At 40.8% G+C, this 21,614-nt stretch overlaps 1 protein-coding gene across 3 annotated transcripts in view; it reads left to right on the top strand.

Moving 5' to 3' along the window:
- The window catches only part of Hpse2 (heparanase 2 (inactive)), a 1,004,606-nt gene that overhangs the window by 759,625 nt on the left and 223,367 nt on the right, over nucleotides 1-21,614 (top strand). For all 3 annotated transcript variants that reach the window (XM_032892002.1, XM_032892001.1, XM_032892000.1), the window contains one exon: nucleotides 1,172-1,343. In XM_032892002.1, the coding sequence (XP_032747893.1) occupies nucleotides 1,172-1,343 (172 nt within the window). The remainder of the gene's footprint in view (nucleotides 1-1,171; nucleotides 1,344-21,614) is intronic.

The following is a 21,614-nucleotide window of genomic DNA, read 5'->3' as shown; positions in this document are numbered from 1 at the left end:
GCATTGATATAACTTAATGATGAGCCAATAACTGATCAGATTGTGCTTCTGAACTTGACAGTAAGACCAGGCCAGTAGATATGCTGATGATACAGTAAAAACTTGGGTGGTAACATGCCTTCTTGTGTCTTCCTAGGAGGACACTAGGGCTCACATTCATGTGCAAGGATATAGACAGCCAAAGCTCTCCAGAGAGATTACTCATTTTCACTGTGGCTGTCTTATTTCCCAAAATTTCTCTTAAAATTTCCTGTGAGCCTGATAATCTATCCCTGTCCCTACCAGTGTCACAGCTTCAAACTGTCTGAGATAATGGCTGGGGGTCTCTAGCCGGCTCCGCTGCTCTGAGAGCTGCTGCTTTTCATGCCAGGCTGTCCATGTCCTGCTAGTGCAGCACGGCTTTGCTCAAAATGATTTCCCTCAGCTACTTTGTTCCCAATGGACAACGAGGGAGTTTCTCCTAATTGTGCAACAATCATATTCATGAAGGCAACCCTTGTTACCCTTTGTATGAATTTCCTAGGCTTTGCAATAGCAAATAACTATGGCTTAAAACAAAAGAACAAATTTCTCTTACTGTTCATGAAGCCAGAACTCTGAAATTTAAGCATCAGCGTGGTTGGTTTCTGCTGGGAGCTCTGAAGGAAGATCTAATCCATTCCTCTCCTCGCTTCTGGGGACTGGCAGAATCCCTCAGCATAGCAGCCTCTCCCCTTTCTTTGTGTTTATCACCACATAGCATTATCTCCATGTCTGTGGATCTGAAGGCCCTTTTCCTTTGTGTTACAAACACAGCAGTCTTTAGATGTGGACCCGCCCTAATCATGACTGCACACTAACATCACATCCTCAATGACTCCAGTTCTGAATAAGGTCACATTCTGAAGTTCTTGTACACAAGTGTTGGGAGACAGCATTCCACCAAGTGTACCATTCTTTACAAGGTGTCATTTGAAGATGAGTACGGTCTCTTTTGTGAATTAGGTGATGTTTTATGAAGATAGGTTTGTAAATGAATGGATCAGCAAGTTGGCAATTACTAACGTGACTGTTTTTGTGTTCCTTATGATAACGTCTGTCCTCCTCCTGTTACTTTTTCATGCTAGTCAGAAAAGGGCTGGCAGAGCCTTGCTCCTCCCCATCCTAACTTTTATGTCTGTTTTTAATCTAGAGCCCAATAACTATCGGAGCATCCACGGCCGGGCGGTAAATGGCAGTCAGTTGGGAAAGGATTATATCCAGCTGAGGAGCCTGCTGCAACCCATCCGGATTTACTCCAGAGCCAGTTTGTACGGCCCCAGTATTGGACGGCCCAGGAAGAACGTCATTGCCCTCCTGGATGGGTAGGCCAGACTACTTAGCTGTCTTACAGCATTGCCCATGAAATATAACAGAATGAAGTATTTGTATTTATTCTGGCTATTTTCAGGATAAAGAAGAAAGAAAGGCTTCCTCATTCATTTTACCCCTAAACAGGAATTCTTCAACAAACAATAGAACTCATTTTGGGGCTTCTAGAGTTGGGAGAAAGGGAGGCATATCTTAGACTCTGAGTGGCTTGAACAGAATGCATTATTTGTAAAAGCATCATTTAGTATAGTATTTTATTGAATCATTTCATGTTTTGCAAAGGTTGGAAAACATTACAAGTATTTACAAATTGAAGGAGAACCGAACTAATGCTTCAGTAGCAGACATTCTGCAGAACTGTTATCACTCACTTGATTTTGACTGACCTGACAAACATCTTTTGTGCACTGATGCCAAGCATGGTGTTAAATGTTCTCTAACTCGGCTCTGGCAGTGGGCTCACCGCAGACTGAGTGACGGCCATGTGCATAAAGCCTTGGTCTATCTGTATGGGGTTGGAAGACATTTTTGCCAATAAATAAAAGAATTAGAATTAAAGAGAGCCATAGCAGCATGAAGGAGGCTTCATATATGTAGATATATGTTGATTCGAGGCTCAAAGTCAGAATTTAACTAAAGCAAGAATGAGGACAGTGAGGTCGGGAGAGTCACATGTCATGTGAGCCATTTCTGTGCAGAGTCTAGCATAGGTACAGTTATCCCTCAGCTCAGTCTGAGTAAGACAGTTCCCAATGACGTGTGGAGACCAGGCAGTTAGATAAACGTCGTGCCAGCATAAACAGATGGAAAGAAAGAAAAACAGGGTCTCCTAGATGGCTGAGTGTCTTGACAGCACTGGGACTCCTTCCTTTTCTGACTACTTCATCTTCGTTTGAACCTGTGAACACAGCAGGCTTTACTGACTATCTGGGGGAAGCATGGGGATTTAAATGGTAAGACCATCAGCAAGGCAGAGTTTAGTATTAGCCATTTTTCTCTATATATGTCGCTGAATTTTTATTTAAACTACCTTTCTTAGCCTTCTCTTCTTTCCCTTTTGCCTGTTCTTGCTCAGTAGCGATTTACTTCCTTTGTTATTGAAAATGTCCTGGCTAGGGGCTGCCTTCTGCAGACTCTCACTGAACTTTGAAATTGCTCTCATTTTTCCTATTACATTTAGTGCATAAAAACCCGTCATAGTGCACATAATAGTATTTCACGGATCATTAAGAAAACCTAATCACTCTATCCTTTAAGTATATATCATTATTATCTTAAAGCATTCTTTTTCTTTAATGATTTGATTAATGTGTTCCCATATAACACACAATGTCATGGGATTCTATCGATCATTTATTCATTCTAAAGATATTTCTTCAGCAATAACTAAGTTCTAAGTAATATGGTAGGAACTAATAAACAAAACATACACACTCCTTGCCTCATGGGGTATTCATTAAGCTGAGAGACACACGTTAATCAGAAGTATGTCATCAGGACAATGTGAAGAAGCACTACATGGTTACTACTGTAAGTGCTGTGGCTTAATGAAATGCAGCCTTCAAAGGTGTAATATAAAGGACGACTCATTGACCCCACCACATGAGAAGTAGACAGTACCGTGCTTACTTTTATTTATAGTTTTAGAATGAAGAACATGCACAAAGGCCCTGAAGACAGGGGCTGGCCAGGCTGGCTGCAATGTCAGCGTAGGAAGGAAGAGGTGTGCTCTATCAGGCCCTGTAGGCATAAGGACAAGCTCGCTGTTCTTTCTAATTGCATGCAGGGTGACAGAGGATGTTTTAAGCCGGAGAAGAAAATTATTTATTGTATGAAAGGATGTTGTGTATACTCTGGGAAATAGATTAGAGCGAAACAGAAAAGTCCATGAGAAAAATTATAGCAGTGATACAGAGGGCTGACTATTGGCAGGAAACTCTATAAAACATGGAACTTTGCTGGTAATCATACAAGGATATGATGCAGACAGTGGTTAACTGGTCGGTGTCATTTCTGAAATAAGAAGACAGGAATCCTCCTAACTAGTCCTGGGAATAAAACAGTGACTTTGATTTCCATCCTATGAAACTAAATATAGATGGTAAAAGTATTGTTTAATAGATGTAACAAGATCAGGTTCTCTGATGGATGCTAGAGGTATTTATTCAGTTGGGAAGTTTTTAGCACAAAAATGAAATTTAAAGCCACAGTAATAGAGGAGATAAGTTAGCATACAAAAAGAAAAGACGGCGAGTTTAGACAATACCGAGGAACCTGTGTATCTAAAGAAGTAAGAAACGTGGTGAGGGCAGAAGGAAGGCATCACATGCAGTAAATAGATTTGAGATGAAGCTAACAGGAGGAGGACAGGAAAGTGTCTTCTGGGTTTAGCCACATTTAGATGTTTATAACCTTGGGAGAGCTCAGGAGTGCACAGCTGCAGGAGGCTGGCAGTGGTTTGCAGGGTGCAGAGTAAGAGACAGCAGTAGAGATGTGGGTAAGGTACTTAGAACAGCCTTTACTGTGAAGAAAACTGAAGACAACCAAGGAGAGTGTGTCATCAAGGAAGATGACTCCTTCCTTCCTTCCTTTAATGCCGAAAAAAATAGGTTTGTAGGTTAACGTGTACCCAGAGAGAAGACAAGGCTGAGATAGCCAAATTAAGAAATCCTTTAAAGTTAGAAGAAATGAAAGCTAGAACGATTGTCCTATAGAGAACAGGTCTCCCATGGTAGTAAAAGATAAACAAGTATTTTCCTGCCTTGAGAGGTTTAAGAAGTCATGTTTATGAGGAAATCTGCTACCAGTCAGTGTGATTAGGATGCTGGGTCTGTGTCCATGGTGCAGACGTAAGTGGGCATAAGTTAGTGTGCTGGGAGTGAGTTGAGAAGCAGCACAGTGGTGAGAGAGAAGATGACTGCAGTAATACAGAGGGGAAACAACGGGGGCCTGAAATAGGTGCTGTTACCCATTATCTGAGTAGGAAATGTCGCCTCACATGCCCGTGCATGAAAAGCTTGCCTCCCAGACAGTAGCACTGTCTCAGGAAGTGCGGAAGCCATTAAGAGGTGAGGTCTAGCTAGAGGAATTAGGTCACTGGACAGTGCAAGTGGGTGTTCCTAGGAGATACAGCTTGCCCTGACCCCTTCCTCTTCCTCTGCTTCCCAGCCACTATGGGTTTTGGTTTTCTTGTTTGTTTCTTTGGTTGGTTGGTTTTTTGTTTGTTTGGGTTTTTTTTTTTTTTTAGATTTTTTTTTTTTCATTTCAAATGTTATACCCTTTCCTGGTTTCCCGTCCATAACCCCCTATCCCATCCACCCTCTTCTTCTATGAGGGTGTTCCACCACCCACCCCTTCTCCCCTCTCTGCCCTGACATTCCCCTACACTGGGTCGGGGAGGGGGAGGTTCAGCCTCAGCAGGACCAAGGGCTTCTCCTCCCATTGGTGCCCAACAAGGCCATCCTTTGCTACATATGCAGCTGGAGCCATGGGTCTGTACTCTTTGGATGTGGTTTAGTCCCTGGGTACTCTGGTTGGTTAATATTGTTGTTCTTACGTATTCTACTTTAAATCAGCCCATAAGCAATGGAGTCAGCCAACCATGGACTGAAGCCATGAGCCCAAATAAGCCTTCTTCCTTTAATTTATTTCTCTCAGGTATTTGTCACAGCAACAGGAAATCTGACTGACAAAGCATGGGGCTAGGGTTTTGTAGTGGCAAAGGGTAGGTTCTACTTACTCCACATGCAAGCGTGAAATCTAAACAGAAAAGACAGAAGGGCAAGGAAAGATGTTGATGAACATTTATGCTTTCTTTTATGTGCCAAAATGAGGATTTACCTTTCTTAATAAATATGTATGAATAAAAAGTGAAATAAAACTAAAATAAACATCCAACAACTTAACCAACGGAGCAGAGGGTGAGCACTGTAGAATTGCCAGCTTCTAGCTCTTCCCAACCCTCGGGTCCACACAGGCACTGTTGCATAGACGTGCTCTTGGAAGAGCCATCGTTTTGAGCACTGCGTTTTTACTCACTGCTTCATATGGCCCTTATTTCTGCATGATTCACATAATTGTCGTTCTTAGTAAGAAATAAAATATTCCACTGCATTAATGTACCAAGTCTACATAAGCATTCTTCCTGTGTTGGATATTTGGCCAGTTTCCAGGTTTTGCTTGTAATGCAGTGCAACTATAAATATCTTTATACAAATAGATTTTTAAATTTTTCTTTTGAATCATATTCTTGAACTGTATCCAAAAGTTGAGTTTCTGGGTAAAGAAATGTATATTAATTTTTATGGCTTTATTTTTGCTGCCAAATTTCTTTTCAGAATGATTTCACTAGGTGAAAGGGAATGGTATAGTGCTATATCATTTCCAAATATCAACAGCAGTGAGCATCAGCCGTGTTATTAATTGACCTAGTTTAAATTAATGCAGGATTATGTTGCATGCTTGTTTGTATTTGAATTTTGTTAATTTCAAGAACAGCTGGATATTCTCCAACCTTCATTGTTTTGTTTCTTGTTTCTCCTATTTCTCTCTTTCTCTATTATGTTCATGTATGAGGGGAATATTGCTTGGGAGGGGGGCTGTACCCAACTGTGAATGAGCATGTGTAGGCCAGAGGTCAACATCTGGTCTCTTCCTTTTGTGTTCTCCTCCACAGTTGGGTTTGGTTGGTTGCTTGCTTGTTTTGGGCTTTGTTTTGTTATTTTTGAGACAGGGTCTCAGTGAAAATGGTGACTACCATACTGCTGGGCTGACTGGCCTAGGAAACCCTAGAGTCTGCTTGTCTCAGTTCCTCACACACAGCACTAGTGTTTCAGATATGTGCCATGGTGCCCAGATTTTATGTACATGCTACAATCCAAACCCAAGTCCTCATGCTTGCACAGGAAGTACTTTACCAATGAGCAATATCACTAGTCCTGTCTTCAGTTCCCTTATCTCAAATTTGATTAATAATACAATGACCATTTTGTCTGCATTCAATGATATATATATGTATGTATGCGTGTGTATATACACATATACATATATGTGTGTATATATATATACACACATACATATATATATATATAACAAAATAATACACAAAAAGAATAGATACAAAGAAATAATATTAGGACTGAAATCACTGAGTTAGAAACAAGCTAGCAAATAATACAACAATCAGTAAAATTAAGAGTTGTTTATTTGAGAAAATCAACAAGATTAAAAACCTTTAGTCAAATTTACCAAAAGACACAAAGAAGGATCAAATTAATAAAATTAAAGATAAAAAGAAAGAAATTACAACAGTGTAGCAGTTTGAAGATGCTTGGCCCATGGGAAATGACACTGTCAGGAGATGTGCCCTTGTGGGAATGAGGGTGGTCTAGGTGGAGGAAGTGTGTCACTGTTGGGGTGGGCTTTGAGACCCTATGCTCAAGCTCCACCCAGTGAGAAGAGGCAGTCTCCTTCTGGCTGTGCTTGGATCAAGATGTAGGACTCTCAGCTCCTTCTCCAGCACTGTGTCTGCCTGCACACTGTCATGCTTTCCGCCTTGATGATACTGGACTGCAGCCCCCATTAAATGTTATTCTTTATAACAGTTTCCTTGGTGTCTTTTCACAGCAATGAAACCCTAAGACCAACAGATACCAAGAAAATTCAGAGAATCAAAGGGACATAGTTTAAAATGTGAAAACCATAAAAGAAATAGATTTCTTGATATGTATGACCTGCCAAAGCTAACAATAAACAATTAAACAGACTCATAGTCCCTAGCTAAATAGAAGTAAAATCTTCTGACCAAAATAAACTCATGGCCAGATGGATTGCATATATAATTCTACCAGACCTTAAAGAAGAAAATAATGCCAATACTTTTCAAATTATCCATAAATAGAAACTGAAGAAATGTTTCCTAGCTCTTTTTTTTTTCAAGGTCAATATTACCATGATACCAAAACCACAAAAAGCCTATCAACAAAAAGAAAATTAAAGACCAATATCCCTTATGAACATAGATGTAAAAATTCTCAAGTACTTAAAAACTGAACTCAAGAATGCATAAAGATTATTTTCCGTGACTAAGTTGATATAATCCCAGAGACTCAGAGATGGTTCAACATACATAAATAAATGCAACCCACAGTATAAACAGAATGGAAGAGAAAAGATCATCTTATTAGATCATTTTATTAGGTCTTAGACAAAATCCAGAATCCCTACATGCTAAAAGTCTAGGGGAGAATAGGGATACAAGGGAAAGGCCTCAACGTAATAAAGGTAATCTACAGAAATCCCACAGCCAGTGTCATCCTAAATGGAGGGAAACTCAAAGCATTTTCACTAAATCAGGAACAAGACAAGGATGCCTACTCTCTCCAAACCTATTTAATACAGTTCTTGAGGTCTTAGCTGCAGCAATAAGACAACTGTGGGTGATCAGGGTGGGGGGATATAGATTTGGAAATGATTAAATAAAAATATCTTCATTTTTAGATGGTATGATATATATGTAAACTACTTTACAGACTGTACCAGGAAACTCCAACAGCTGATAAAGACTTTTTCAGCAAAGAGGCAGAATACAAAATCAGCATACAAAAATTGGTAGCCTTGGGGGTTGGGGATTTAGCTCAGTGGTAGAGCGCTTGCCTAGCGAGCGCAAGGCCCTGGGTTCGATCCCCAGCTCGGGGGAAAAAAAAAAAGAAAGAAAAAAAAATTGGTAGCCTTTTTATATTCAAATGACAAACATACTGAGAAAGAAACCAGGGAAACAGTATCTTTTACAATAGCCTCAAAACTTGTCTTAGGATAACCCTAAAAGCCTGAAGACATCAAAGAGAGAAACTGAAGAAGATACCAGAAGGTATAAAGGTCTTCCATGTTTATAGATTGGTAAGATAGATACTGTGGAATCACCTAAAGCAGTCTACAGACTCGATATGAATGAAAATTCAAACACAATTTCTCATAGAAGTTGAATAATATTGATAAAAGCATTGAATATTACAAAATATTAAACTAATATTAAACTTCATATGGAAACACAAAAACCTAAGATTGATAAAACAATACTTTATAATAAAAGAATTACTTTTATTCTTGAAACCAGCCATGTTTCAAGTGGTACTACCAGGTTATTGCAATAAAAAGCAAAGTTGGTGTGAATAAAGACATGTTGATCAATGGAGTTGAACTGAAGACCCAGACATGCGTGCACACACTGTAGACACCTGAGGTTTGAGGGGGAGGCTGTTTTACACAGCTTTTCCTTGGACACAGACTCAGGTTGCCAGTGAACACGTTCTTTTGAACTTCTTTGTATCAGTCACATCTGCCTTCATTTGTTTATTTTAGACCTGGTCATTTTTCCTTTTAGTAATCTACCTGTAGCCATTCTCAGAATCTAATAATCTCACCATGTAGATTTCTGAGTCGTTTTTAAGTGTGACATCTAGTCAATTCAATTTTGCTTGAAGTCTTAGGTTTTTCAGATACACTGAGTCCTGGCCTTTCACATCTCCATCTTCCTAACTTCCAATCTAGTGAGCAGCTGACTCCATTGTACAAACTGCCATCAAGTATGCCAGAGAAGTTCTGGGAAATGACACACTCTGTTTATCCTGTGTGTCCTCTCATTGTGTGTAATTGTTTCGAAGACCATGTTATTTTTCTCTTTATTCCCAGATCTTCTCCCACATATTTCGGTCAGATTTTGGTGATCTCCTCTGACCTTGCATAACATTTTGCTTTTCTGCTCCTGCATTTGCCAAATTTATGATAATGTGCTTGCTTACATAGTTCTCTCCCACAATAGACCGTGAGCTATAATCAAGAATTTGCTGCTTTATATCGCTAAAACCTAGAAATATAGTAGATAGCATATAAATACTTACTGAAAAGAATAATATCTATGAAACAAATAACTCTAAATTTCTATCATACGAAATAGTATATGTGAATTTTAATTTTGAAGTCATATAGTGAGGATGCCATTTGAATTAGTTATGTTGGTTTTATAAACAACAAACCTTTAATGTTGTGGACACACACCAGCCTTCAAGCTATTGAAATGGGAATATCCAGGATAGGGAATGAATTGGGGTAGAGATCGGATCCTTGTGTTTGTCACAGCAGAAGTTGCAGGTATCTCAGGAAATGGGAAATACCTCATGAAATGTTTTCTTTATGGTTTTCATGTCCCGAGTCAGGACCTGGCTGGTTTTAGACATTGTTGTTTTAAATCTAGACAAGTCAGGAATGTTTCCAGCCTCTACCTGACTTTCTTCTATAAATGTCTCTGTACCATCTATATGATGACAATTTATACCAATTCACTACTTTCCTTTTACCAGGCAACACATTTTTCTCATTTCAGAAGTTCACTATAATTGCTTTGTTTTAGGTTGATGGATATGCTATGTACACACACTAGAAATCCCAGTCAAAAAAGTATTTATTATAAACATTGGTTTATTTAATGGAAACCTATACCCATGACCCAGAAAAATATCCCAGTATCACTTTAAATTTAAATAAATGTTCAAAAACCACAGACATAGGAAATCAATGGCATCAAAAAAATCTAAAATGAACAAATATAAATAAATAATTAACCTAAGAGAAATTATAACTCATGATCGATACTTAAACTATCTATAATTTAGTATCCTCATATATATACACATATATATATGTATATATATATATATATGACAAAATATGTACACCAAGATATATGATACGCTACTGCATTTATAAATTAAGGACAATTTGTATAAAAAAATATTAAATCAGAGCAAATAAAAACATTTAAAATATATTTTTCTGAAATTAAGCCTAGTAGGTATGTGGATTACATGTATTAGTGACCAACTCCAAGCCACCAATAATGCATCAGTGTGTCATTAAAAGGAAAGAAGTAAAAACACTTCTCCTTGGAGACATTTAGCGATCGAGTCCAGTCATCTCCCTGTGTCTTCTGTCCTCTCACTATTTTGTATGAGCCCAAATCTGGGCCTACCTGAAGGCTGTCTTGTGAGTCAGTTTGTCCCTGTATCTCTGTGTTTCTGTCCCTATGTATATATGTATGTCTGTTGTGTCTATGTGTGAGCAGTGTGTGTGTGTGTGTGTGTGTGTGTGTGTGTGTGAGAGAGAGAGAGACAGAGAGAGAGAGAGAGAGAGAGACAGAGAGAGACAGAGACAGAGAGATAGAGAGTATTCGTGAGTGTGTGTGTATGTGTGTGTGTGTGTGTGTGTGTGTGTGTGTGTGTGTGTGTGTGTGTGTACCTGCTCTAACAATGGGTTTTCATCTTTATCTACTGACTAGCATAGAAAGCATCACATGGGGAAATGGGATACTTCACAAAAATCTTCAACAGAGTTTTACAAGGGATTAAGTCACTGGCTCCAACTGACCACGGTAAAAATACGGTTCTTTACCAACCACTATCGGTAAGCAGTTGCTTTCGACCTTTACGGTAGACTTTAGGACCCGCTTTCGGCTTCCGCGTTTGGTGCTTTCAGCAAAAGATCCCTGTCTGTTCTTCTGGGTCAGGATCCGGAGGGGTATTGACTTAAGATGGCAGCCACACATATCTTAGGCCATACAAGTTAGTTGCATGGAAAATCCAAGGGAAGTAAAGTTGATTGTCGCATTGTTCTCTTAAAGGCAGGTTAAACAAACAGTTTGATTACACAGTAGGAGAGTAGGCGGAAGTCTTAGGTAACTTCAATGTGTGTAATTAACTCTGGCTGTGAGGTTCAGCAAATAGTTCCAGTCTCCTAGAATGTCAGACATATTCTCAGAATATTGCATTGCCACAAGTAAGGATTAGACACTGGTAACATTTTGTCCCACTAGAACAAGAAACCTTAAACTGGGTGATCAATAAAGAGAAATTTCCCTCCTCACAGTTCCACACACTAGAAAGTCCAGGAGTGCACATGGGTCCAGGCGTGGGTTGTAGTAGGACGAGCACAGTGAAGATAAGAAAGGTAATTTTGTTAAACTTCAGAGACGTTGTGCCTGCATCAGGAGCCTTGCTATTCATCCTTCCCCTCCTACCCATGGACTGCTCAGTTTCTAGGAAAATATTCTTTAAAGATATAATTTGTTTGGTGTCAGCCAGTAACACTTTTTGTTGTTCTTAGAATAGCTGGTGGCTTTCTGTTTCATTTCGACCCCCGGGACTCCACAGTTAATGGCTCCTGCCTAACCCTGTGCATTTAACATCTACCAAGCTCCCTTCCCCTTCACCCCAGGACTCCACAGTTTATGGCTCCTGCCTAACCCTGTGCATTTAACATCTACCAAGCTCCCTTCTCCTTCACCCCAGCTTCACGCTGCCAGCCTCTCCATCTGCCACATGGCTGGTCTGTTCTCACCCTTTAGAGCCCTACCTTATGTAGGCTGTTAGTTCATTTATAATATGTACAACTATGTACACTGCTGGCTTACTCACCGGTTGTAGATTATAAACTGTGACGGGGTAAATAAACTCTATTGTATTTATTTCAGCAAAATGCCTGTGCTTAGTTTCTCACATTGGTAAGTTTGTGAATGAAGAATGCAGGTTACCACCATATCGTACAGTTTTCCGCAGAATAATCTAATCTTAACCCATAGAAGAAGCCAGGCCTAACTCTCTGCTCCCAAGGTCTCAGAGAGCTGTGGGAAACATTCAAGTTAGAACAGTGGGGGTGTCAGGAGACAGAACTAGGAAGCAAATGTGGTCTCTAAGCACTTGATGTTCAGTAGTCAACAAACCAGAAGTAGGAAAATTGACTTTGATCATGTATGATACTGTGTATGTGTGGGTGGTGATGGGAATTGCCCTATCACTTTAATTATGCTTTATTGTGACTTTTTGGAACCCCAGGAACTTTTTTTTAATTAAATTTATATTTCCCTTCCACCACTTCTTCCCAGACCCTCCCCCACCTCTCCCACTCCCCTTTACCTCCATCTGCCTCCATCTCTCAAAAGCAAAAACTCAGAAAACACAAGAAAAAAAAACAAAAAGACAAAAAATGGCCAAACAAATAAATAGTCCATAAAAACAGCAGCAACAACAAACCCAACAACAACAACAAAAACAAAAACAAAAACAAAAACAAAAACATGTTTATTTGATGTTGGCTGATTACTCCAGGCCTGCCCTGGAGTATGATTCATTGTGACATTCTAATGGAGAAAATGAAGTGGGTTTTGTTACTGTTGTTGTTGTTGTTTTTGTTGTTGTTGTTGTTGTTGTTTGTTTTTTGCTAGCAGGTTTCAATTGAAAATAACTTCTTCACTAGAGATGTCTGTAAAAGTAACTTGTATTCAGCTGATGTCATTGTTGACTAGAAAGTTCACTACTGAATAAGCTCACTCTCTCTAGTTCTTTCTGAACTCTGGTTGGATGGCTCAGCTTAGCTCATTTGGCTCAAACTCCTCTCCAAGCTGACTGATTCAGACTGGCTTCTCAGCATCTCACTGACGTGCTTTGCTTGGCCTCAAACTAACTCTGACAATTTACTCTAATCTTCTGACTTCTTTTTTTTTTTATTATTATTACTTTTACTTTTTTTACAGTCCAACCATTGTCCCCCTCCCAGCCCACCCTCCCATAGTTCTTCATCCCATTCCTCCTCCCCTTGTCTCCAAGAGTATGTTCCCCTAACCCTCCCTTCCTCCAGGCCTCAACTCTCGAGGGTTAAGCACATCTTCTCCCACTGAGGCTAGCCCAGGCAGTCCTCTGCTGTGTAAGTGTCGGGGGCCTTGGGCCAGCTCATGTATGCTGCATGGTTGGTGGCTCAGTGTCTGAGAGATCTCAGGGGTCTGGGTTAGTTGAGATGCTGGTCTTCCTATGGGGCTGCCCTCTTCCTCAGCTTCTTCCAGCCTTTCCCTAATTCAACCATAGGGACTCCCAACTTCAGTCCAATGGTTGGGTGTAAGTATCTCCATCCATCTCAGTCAGCTGCTTGTTTGGGCCTCTCGGAGGACAGCCATGCTAGGTTCCCATCTGTAAGCACAGCATAGCATCAGTAACAGTGTCAGCGCTTGGAGCCTCGCTTTGAGGTGGATCCCAAGGTGGGCTGGTCACTGGACCTCCTTTTCCTCAGTGTTCTCCATTTTTGTCCCTGCAATTCTTTTAGACAAGAGCAATTCTGGCTTCTGACCCCTTCTTATTCTCTGACTTCAGCTGCCTCTGCTGGCCTGCACTGAACTGCATGGACTCACTAATGAACTCAACTCTACTGGGCTCATTACAATGACTCCCAGCTGACTCAACTCCCAACTCACTGACAATTCCCAGTGCTGTTCTTAAATAGCTTTTCTCCTGAGAGTTGGGTATATCCTATCTCTAATTAATTCATCCTGTCAACTATTTTTCTGATTCATCAGTTTGTCTGCCCCTCAATTAAACGATATTCTTTGGGATTAAAGGTGTGTACTAAAGGATTCCAACCAGACGGATTAAAGGCGTGTGACCTGTCTGCGTTCCAGCAGGATCACACAGACCTAGGTCTTTGGGTGTGTTCCCTTCAACTAAATTTCCTCTACACACGTCCATCTTCTCTCAGTGCTGGCATCCCAACTGGCTTGAACCTGTGAAGGCCTTGTGGGCGCTGCCCCAGTCTCTGTGAGTTCACAGCTGCATCAGTGCTGTTAGGTCTGGAAGACACTGTTTCCCTGGAGTCATCACCACCTCTGGCTCCTGTGATCTTTCTGCCTTGTCTTCACATAGATCCCTGAGTCCTGAGGAGGCAGGGGTCAGCGTGGGGGTGGGGGTAGCAAAGATATCTCATTTAGTACCAAGTGCTCCAATGTACTTTATGTGCATTGTCCAGATGTGGGTCACTGTGTCAGTCCTAGCTACTGCAGGCAGAAGCTTGTCTGTGTGGGTTGGGCAGGACGCTGACCTCTGGGCATAGCAGTACATCACCGAGGAGTCACTTTCTAGGTCTGCTTCTTTAGCCGAGGAATAGTGTTAGGTTTTCCCCTAGGCTCAGGATCCATCTAGTCTCAGGTTGTTAGCATAAAGCAAAATACATCAAACCATTTTCTTTAACTGGAAACTTAAATTTGGTCTCTTGATTACCATCAAGAGGTAATGGGAACAGGGACTTCTTGCTGTTTAAGAGCAGTCTTATTTTTCAGATGTATTATAAGCAGAGAATGCAAGCAGAAAAAAGGTAACATTGGATATCTATTTATTGTCACATCCATTGTGATGTAAGTCATCTCAAAGAGTGGCAGGAATTCTTTCTGAGGTACCTTTCAGATCTAACATTTTAAAACTTAAAGATACTTTGTTTAGCATAAAACAAAAACTTTTCCCAAGTAGTTTTTATTTTGTAACATAAGCCCTTGGGGTTTCTCTTGTCAGGTCAATACAGAACAGTGGTAGAGAGTACATTACGATCCAGAGGAGAACTGATTATCTCCTAACTCATCAATCTAAGGACTCACTCAATCGCTCCAGTTTGTAAAGTGGGACTGTGACCCATGCCTTGGCTTTCGTAGAAACCCAAACGAGGTGATGAATTTAAAGTGCTTAGCACAGTTCCTGGCAAAGAGGCGACAACCACAATGGCTGAGAGCAGATGCATTTTAAAGATGAAAAAGGCAATTTTCAGCCTTGGGACTTGTTACATAGGAGTTAAATGCAGGTTCCTAGGCATTAGATAATTGAGTGAGGAAGGAGAATCTGAAGACAGGCTCGGTAATGCCATGTTGGTATCATGAGGCTCATCCCAGCTCATTCTCTGCCTAGAAAACTTGCTTCTGCCATGTTCTCTCTTGGAGCAGAAGATGCACAGCTGGGGACTGTTTGGTGTGATTATTACAGTGCTGTTCCTAGTAATTGTCCTGTTCTATTTCAAATGTGAAAGCATTATGTGACTTCACCAAACTACAGGAGGACATACGAGATCATACCTCTTTTTTGCCGCTAGAGAGAAATCCAGCTCGTTTGGGGCTCATTAACAGCGAAGCACTGGCTCCTGCTCCCAGCACCTCTTGCTCCCTAGCTGGCAACTCTAGCTCCTCTCTGCTACTGTTCTCTTTATTTTTAAGAAAGCATTCCTTCCTAGCTAGAAAGGGAGCCAGGTTGCTTATCCAAGCTAGGCTTATGAACTGCTGCTGCTGTGAAAGGTGGATTTCTGTATCGCTAGCATTGGAGAAGTCAGCATATCTCCACAGACGAGGAAGCAGAGACAGGGCAAGAAACAGGTCAGCCATAATCCTACCACTTTCTTCCCTGGGTGCCACCTTCCAAACTGGCACCAGCAGTGGGAGCTAAGTGTTGGAGCAGAAGCCTGTGAGGGAACTTTTACATGTAAACCATGAAGCCTGCCTACACAGATGCACCTTCAGCGGTGATGAAGATGCAGCACGATTCTGGTTTGCACTGTCTTAGAGTCACTATTGCCGACAGTGGGCTTTGTGACGGTATCTCGTGCTTTCAATCATATGCTTTGGTTATGTTGATCCCTGGTTCTCTCTTTGTTCCCGACCTCACCTGTGCACTGTACCCTTCCTCTTCCCAAATACTCGCACTTCTGTGTTCAGGTGTCTCTGAAAAGAAACGTAATGCTTACATTTTGGATTGTGACTTATTTCAGTTACCTTGATGATTTTCAGTTCCATTCACTTTCCTGTAGAAGGCATACATTTTAGTCTTTTTTAGGGCTGCATAAAATTAATCTCACTGTATATCTATACTACATTTTCTCTACCCACTCATCTGGTTTGGGATATCGAGGCTGATTCCGTAAGCTGGTTGTTATAAAAAGCAACAGCAAACACAGTTGTGCTGGCACTGATATAAACATAGGTGTGCTCACTTAGATTCCTTTAAGTGTACACCAGCAGTGGCGTTTCATATGATTGGTTTTGTTTAGGAGTGAGTGAGTGTGTGTGTGTGTGTGTGTGTGTGTGTGTGTGTGTGTGTGTGTGTGGGTGTGTTTAAACTTCTTGAAAGCTTTCACACTGGTTTCTTTGGTGGTTATGCTAATGTGTATCCCTCCCAATAGCACTTGGTTCCTTTCCTCTCCTTCCATTCTTGCCATAATGAGCCTTTCCTGGCTTTCCCTCAACCTATACCGATTGTTCTGAGACAAGTTTCTCACACTGTGTTTCAAACTGTCCTGAAACTCGATGCTACCTTCGGCTGGCCTTGTGGTGGTTCTCCTGTACTGGCATTTTTGCCTGTTTTCTCAAGGACTGCTATTCCAACAGGATTGACAGAGGATCTCAGTATACTTTTGGTTTGCATTTCCTCGATGCCTTAAAACATTGACCTTTCATCTGTTTGTTGACCATTTGTACTCCTTCTGAGAACATGTCGGTCCAATATGTGGAGCATATATGGACTTGAGGATTTATGGATTTGAGACCTGACAATGACTAATTCTTAGAGCTCTTCGTTCTAGTTTCCAACTTACTGAGCTATCTGTTTTTAGCACCCCCTGGTGATTTCCTAGATATCATGGTTTCTGTTGCATGCTCAGATGCTCGGTTTCCATTTCTATCCTATAGCTTCCCTTTTTCCAGCCTGATTCTTAAGATCCATCTCAGACTTGCTAAACCAGAGTGTGTGGAGACAGAGCCCAAATATTGTTCTTTCAAAGACCCCAAAGAATGATTTTTTTAAAAGAATTATTAATTTATTTTACATATGTGAGTACACTGTTACTGTCTTCAGACACACCGGAAAAGAGTATCAGATCCCATTACACATGGTTGTGAGCCATGATATGGTTGCCGGGAATTGAACTTGGGACCTCTGGAAAAGCAATTAGTGCTCTAATTACTGAGCCATCTCTCCAGCCCGCAAAGAATTCTTGATACTTCGAAATGTGAGAATCAGTACTATGTATAGGCAGAGTGGGTTTTATATGTATTTTATTGATAAAGAAATAGACATGGACAAGTGTTAAGTTAACAACCCATCGCCAGGAAAGGGTGCGGATAGTCACCGAGTGGCTGTACTATCCTATCCAGTTTCCTCTCTCGCTGGTCCTCACAACATCCTTGTTGGATAGGTGCTGTTCTCTCCATATGAAATTACCTAAGGAGGATAACATAACCAATCCACATAGCAATTGACAGAACCAGGATTCAAAACAGATACCTATTTTTCTCCTGGACCCAATGGATTTCTACCTTGTGGTACCACTTTCCTGAATGTTCATTTTCAACTAAGGGTGTTACAAACAGCCAAGAATACAAACTATGAGCCTCTTCATTGAGGCCCACAGTAATTGCTCTCACTCACCCTACCTCTTACACAGCTTCAGCTCCTGGAAATTTTCCTTCCTCTATGAAATTCATAATCATATCCTGATGTGTATTTCTTCCTTCCACAGCCAGGACAAATCACATCGAGTCAGTTAAAGCCCTCTGCCTGAATCCAAGTCTGTAACCTCCTCAGCAGCACTGGGATTGCCAAGCCGTGCCTATCACAATACTCCTCCAGCCGGCCCCTCCTCTCCTAGCCAGAACCTTCCAGATGTATTTCAACATTTTCCCCACAACCCCTGTTCTGCCAGCTTTAGTATTCTCTTACATGTGCTTCTTTCTTGTTTCAGACACTGTCTTACAGTCTCCAGTGTCCCAACCCCCTCCCCTACTGGAGCAAACTGGCTTTATCTTGAGGGCCAGTTACAGGTAACAAATGCTTGGCGATCTGTCCTGAGAAAGGTTCTTAGCCTGTTCCCAGACAGGTGGTACTGTAGTGTGAACTCCAGCATCTGCCATGGACTCAGGGGAAGTAGCCTTACATCAGACACTACAAATCTGCTCCCTGCATGGCTGTAATGGGGGCTCTAGACTAGAATCAGGCGTAATCCTGCTCTGTAATGAGTTACGTGGGTAGTCTTGAGCAGTTTCTTCATTTGTCAAAGGAAGAGATAATGCCGCCGCCCCTGGTTGATGGCTGCTTGGGAGGAAGCCAGTTTTCTTCAGGGAAGAAAACCCACTAGGCTACCTGTGCTGCATGGGATGACCCTAAACTCACGAACATACTGGGAACACTGTGGATTTAAAAAGGATGCTTGAAGTTAAAAGGAGAAGGTGGTGGGTGGAGCATGGGAGGACATGTTGAGGAGGGAGTAGGGGTGGATTTGATCAAAACACACTGTATACATGTAGAAAATTTTCAAATAATAAATTAAAATGATAATAAAGAAAGCATGTACAATGCTTAACATTGCATGTAGATCAGCAAATGTTTATGTTTTCCTGTATTTACTCAGGAGCATAATTACATCAAATATGAGTGTAACTTTGATCCTAAAAAAGGATTGGCTGGAGAGTCTCACTCATTTCTTTCTCTTATTTTTAAAGATTTATTTTATGTATGTGAGTACACTGTTAGACACACCAGAAGAGGGCATCGGATCCCATTACAGATGGTTGTGAGCCACCATGTGGTTGCTGGGAATTGAACTCAGGACCTCTGGAAGAGCAGTCACTGCTCTTAACCTCTGAGCCATCTCTCCAGCCCCCTAATCCTACTCATTTCAAGCCCTATGTATAAAGGTTGTGTAAATTCCCTTGAGGGATGGATGAGGTATCAAACAGAGGTGTAACAGAGACCTCCACAACTGTTCAGCTGTGCTGTCTTTCTACTGAAATTGTCATATACAGATAAAAGCAGAGAGAGAGAGAGAGAGTGAAGAACAGAAGGAAGAAGACTTGAAGGGGAGGGAGAAAGCCACATACCCATAGAGGAGAGAGGGGGAGAGGAGGCTACAGTGGCAGCATCGGGAAAAGAGAGAAGGAAGGGGAAGAAGAAAGAAATTAATAGTTTATTTGTTCCACCCAAGCCCCAATATAATCAATCAGCCTAGGAAAACATTAGGTGGCAGGCCAAATGAAGATGCCCCAAATTTTCCATTAGTTTACAGGTCAACCTCGTTTAATAATAGAAAGTTTTCTCTCAAGTTTTTCCTGGGCCTTTTGGCATCTCTGTTACATCTTCTTTGTGGTCTGACATAATCAGTGGTTCTTTTTAAGGTAGGTCAGGCTTCTGTGCTCTTATTGAAGTGTGCACTTGTTTAGATCACTGGTTCTCTGTGAAATACTTGTCCTCTTTCCTGGGAAACAAAGTCCAGAAACAAGTTTTTAGGGTTGTGCTCTGAGGTCTGGAAAGGGACATCAAACCTGAACGTGAAGATGGTCATGAATAAAGATGGCCCTTACCGTTAGTGAGAGTTGTGATCTGGAGAGAAGGCCCTGCATTATCAGATACATCAATATGTGCAGGTAGATGACAAAGGGAAGAAGGTCTCATCGGTCCAGAGTCCGCTGGAGGAAGAAAGGCCTCGTACACTGAAAGTGGGTTTTCCCCATAGCAGCAGATCGGCTCCCAAGGGAAAGACACCTGGAAACCATAACGTCCACCTGGTACTAGCCAAAAGTTTTCTCTCATACAGGACCCTGTTCTCCCTCCACTGCTACCCTTTGATGACTGGAGGTCATGTCAGAGCACTTGTCCTCCAAAGTCATATTGCAGACTTCTGGCCTTACAATCAGGATTGGAAACATACAACTTGGGAAAAGCTGGAATTTCCCTCCTTGTCAGTATTCATATCCTGGGTGACCTGTAACTTACATTGGAAGCTTCAGCTAATGCTCTTCTTACAGTGCTCTTCTGTATGGATGGCAACATCCTCTCTTTAACATCACTACTGCTGAGCACTGCGCAACTCTGGTCATTTGTGTGCTGTGGACCTGTTTCTGGGAAAGAGGCGGAAGGAAGGAGCATAAGTATCTGTGATAAACCAAGGTTATGATCTTTTGGGACTCATTGTCTTCCACAGTGACAATGTAGTCATAAAGCAGAGTGTAGACAATATATATATATATATATATATATATATATATATATATATATATATATTAGATATTGAAAGTCCTCATTTTCAAGAAAAGGGTGTGGAAGCAGGGAGCAAGCCTCTGACCCGTTGACTGTCGGATTTGTTCCTTGGGATTTTGTATACTCCATTTCCCTTGTGCTGTTTCTGTTGTTAATTTCCCTTTTCCTGGTGGAGTTTTAAACGGTGCTATTCAAAGGCTTGTGTAAACAAAGTATTTGAATCTGTGATAAGTATTTTTAACCCTTCTCAAAATAAGAAGACTGTCTTTGGCCATATGATAAAGCAAAATGAAACAAACCAAACAAAAACCCATAGGGTGTTTAACATTATCCATAAAATTATTTCCCTTCCCCAGAATAAGTGTAGAAATACATACATATGCTTTGTCTCATCAATTTACCAAGAACAAAAGAAAATATAGTTTATAACGACTTTCATATGTTCACTAATATTGTTTCCTCAAAGTTAGCCACAACGTTTCTGTTGCTTCTCTACACTACTGAAGTCAAATGGTAATAAATTGTTGGAAATAACAAATGTTTAGGGATTAAAATAGTTTAAATATTCACTGAAGCTAGATTATATTTAAGTAGTTTTATATTTTCTACAACATAGAAAGGTAAGAGTCTGACCTTAATTTCTATTTCAAAAAAATGAAAACCAGTCATGTGGTCCTATTCTAAATGCTCTCCAGATGGTAAATTCTTGTTGTTACATTTATACCTTTAAAAGTCTATTCTACTCCATAAGATTTTCTTACTAGTTCCATAATTAAGACTGTTTTCATCACTACTGTGTTTGAGATACACATTAATCCATGATAGAATGAATAGACATTTCTTTATTATTCCAGTTTAACTTAATTTACTAGGCTTCTTTCCGGCAAAATTTGGAATGACTTTGTAAAGCTTCAAAATTATCTACTGGGCCTTTTGTATTAAATTTTTCTAAGTGCATACGATAGTGTAAGAAATAAATTGTGTCCTTTTCAAGATCACCATAGGGGTTTTTATTTATTTTTATTTTTTTGTTTTTGTTTTGATTTGTTTTACTATATTTGGTTTAAGATATTTGTCATAGTTATGGTTTTACTGCTGTGAACAGACATCATAATCAAGGCAAGTCTTATAAAGACAGCATTTACTTTGAGCTGGCTTACAGATTCAGAGCTTCTCTCTGTTATCAAGGCAGGAGCATGGCAGCACCAGGCATATGTAAGGCTAGAGGAGCTGAGAGTTCTACATCTTCATCCAAAGGCCGACAGGAGAAGACTGGCTCCCACCTGGTTAGGAGGAAGGTCTCATAGCCACCCTTCCCCCACACAGTGACACACTTCCTCCAACAAGGCCATGTCTCCTAATAGTGCCACTCCTTGGGCCAAGCACAAC

Source organism: Rattus rattus, chromosome 2 (assembly GCF_011064425.1).
Source record: "Rattus rattus isolate New Zealand chromosome 2, Rrattus_CSIRO_v1, whole genome shotgun sequence".
In the NCBI taxonomy this organism is placed as follows: domain Eukaryota; kingdom Metazoa; phylum Chordata; class Mammalia; order Rodentia; family Muridae; genus Rattus; species Rattus rattus.
The sequence above is the reverse complement of the archived record's forward strand: the minus strand, read 5'-3'. Positions and strand labels throughout refer to the sequence as shown.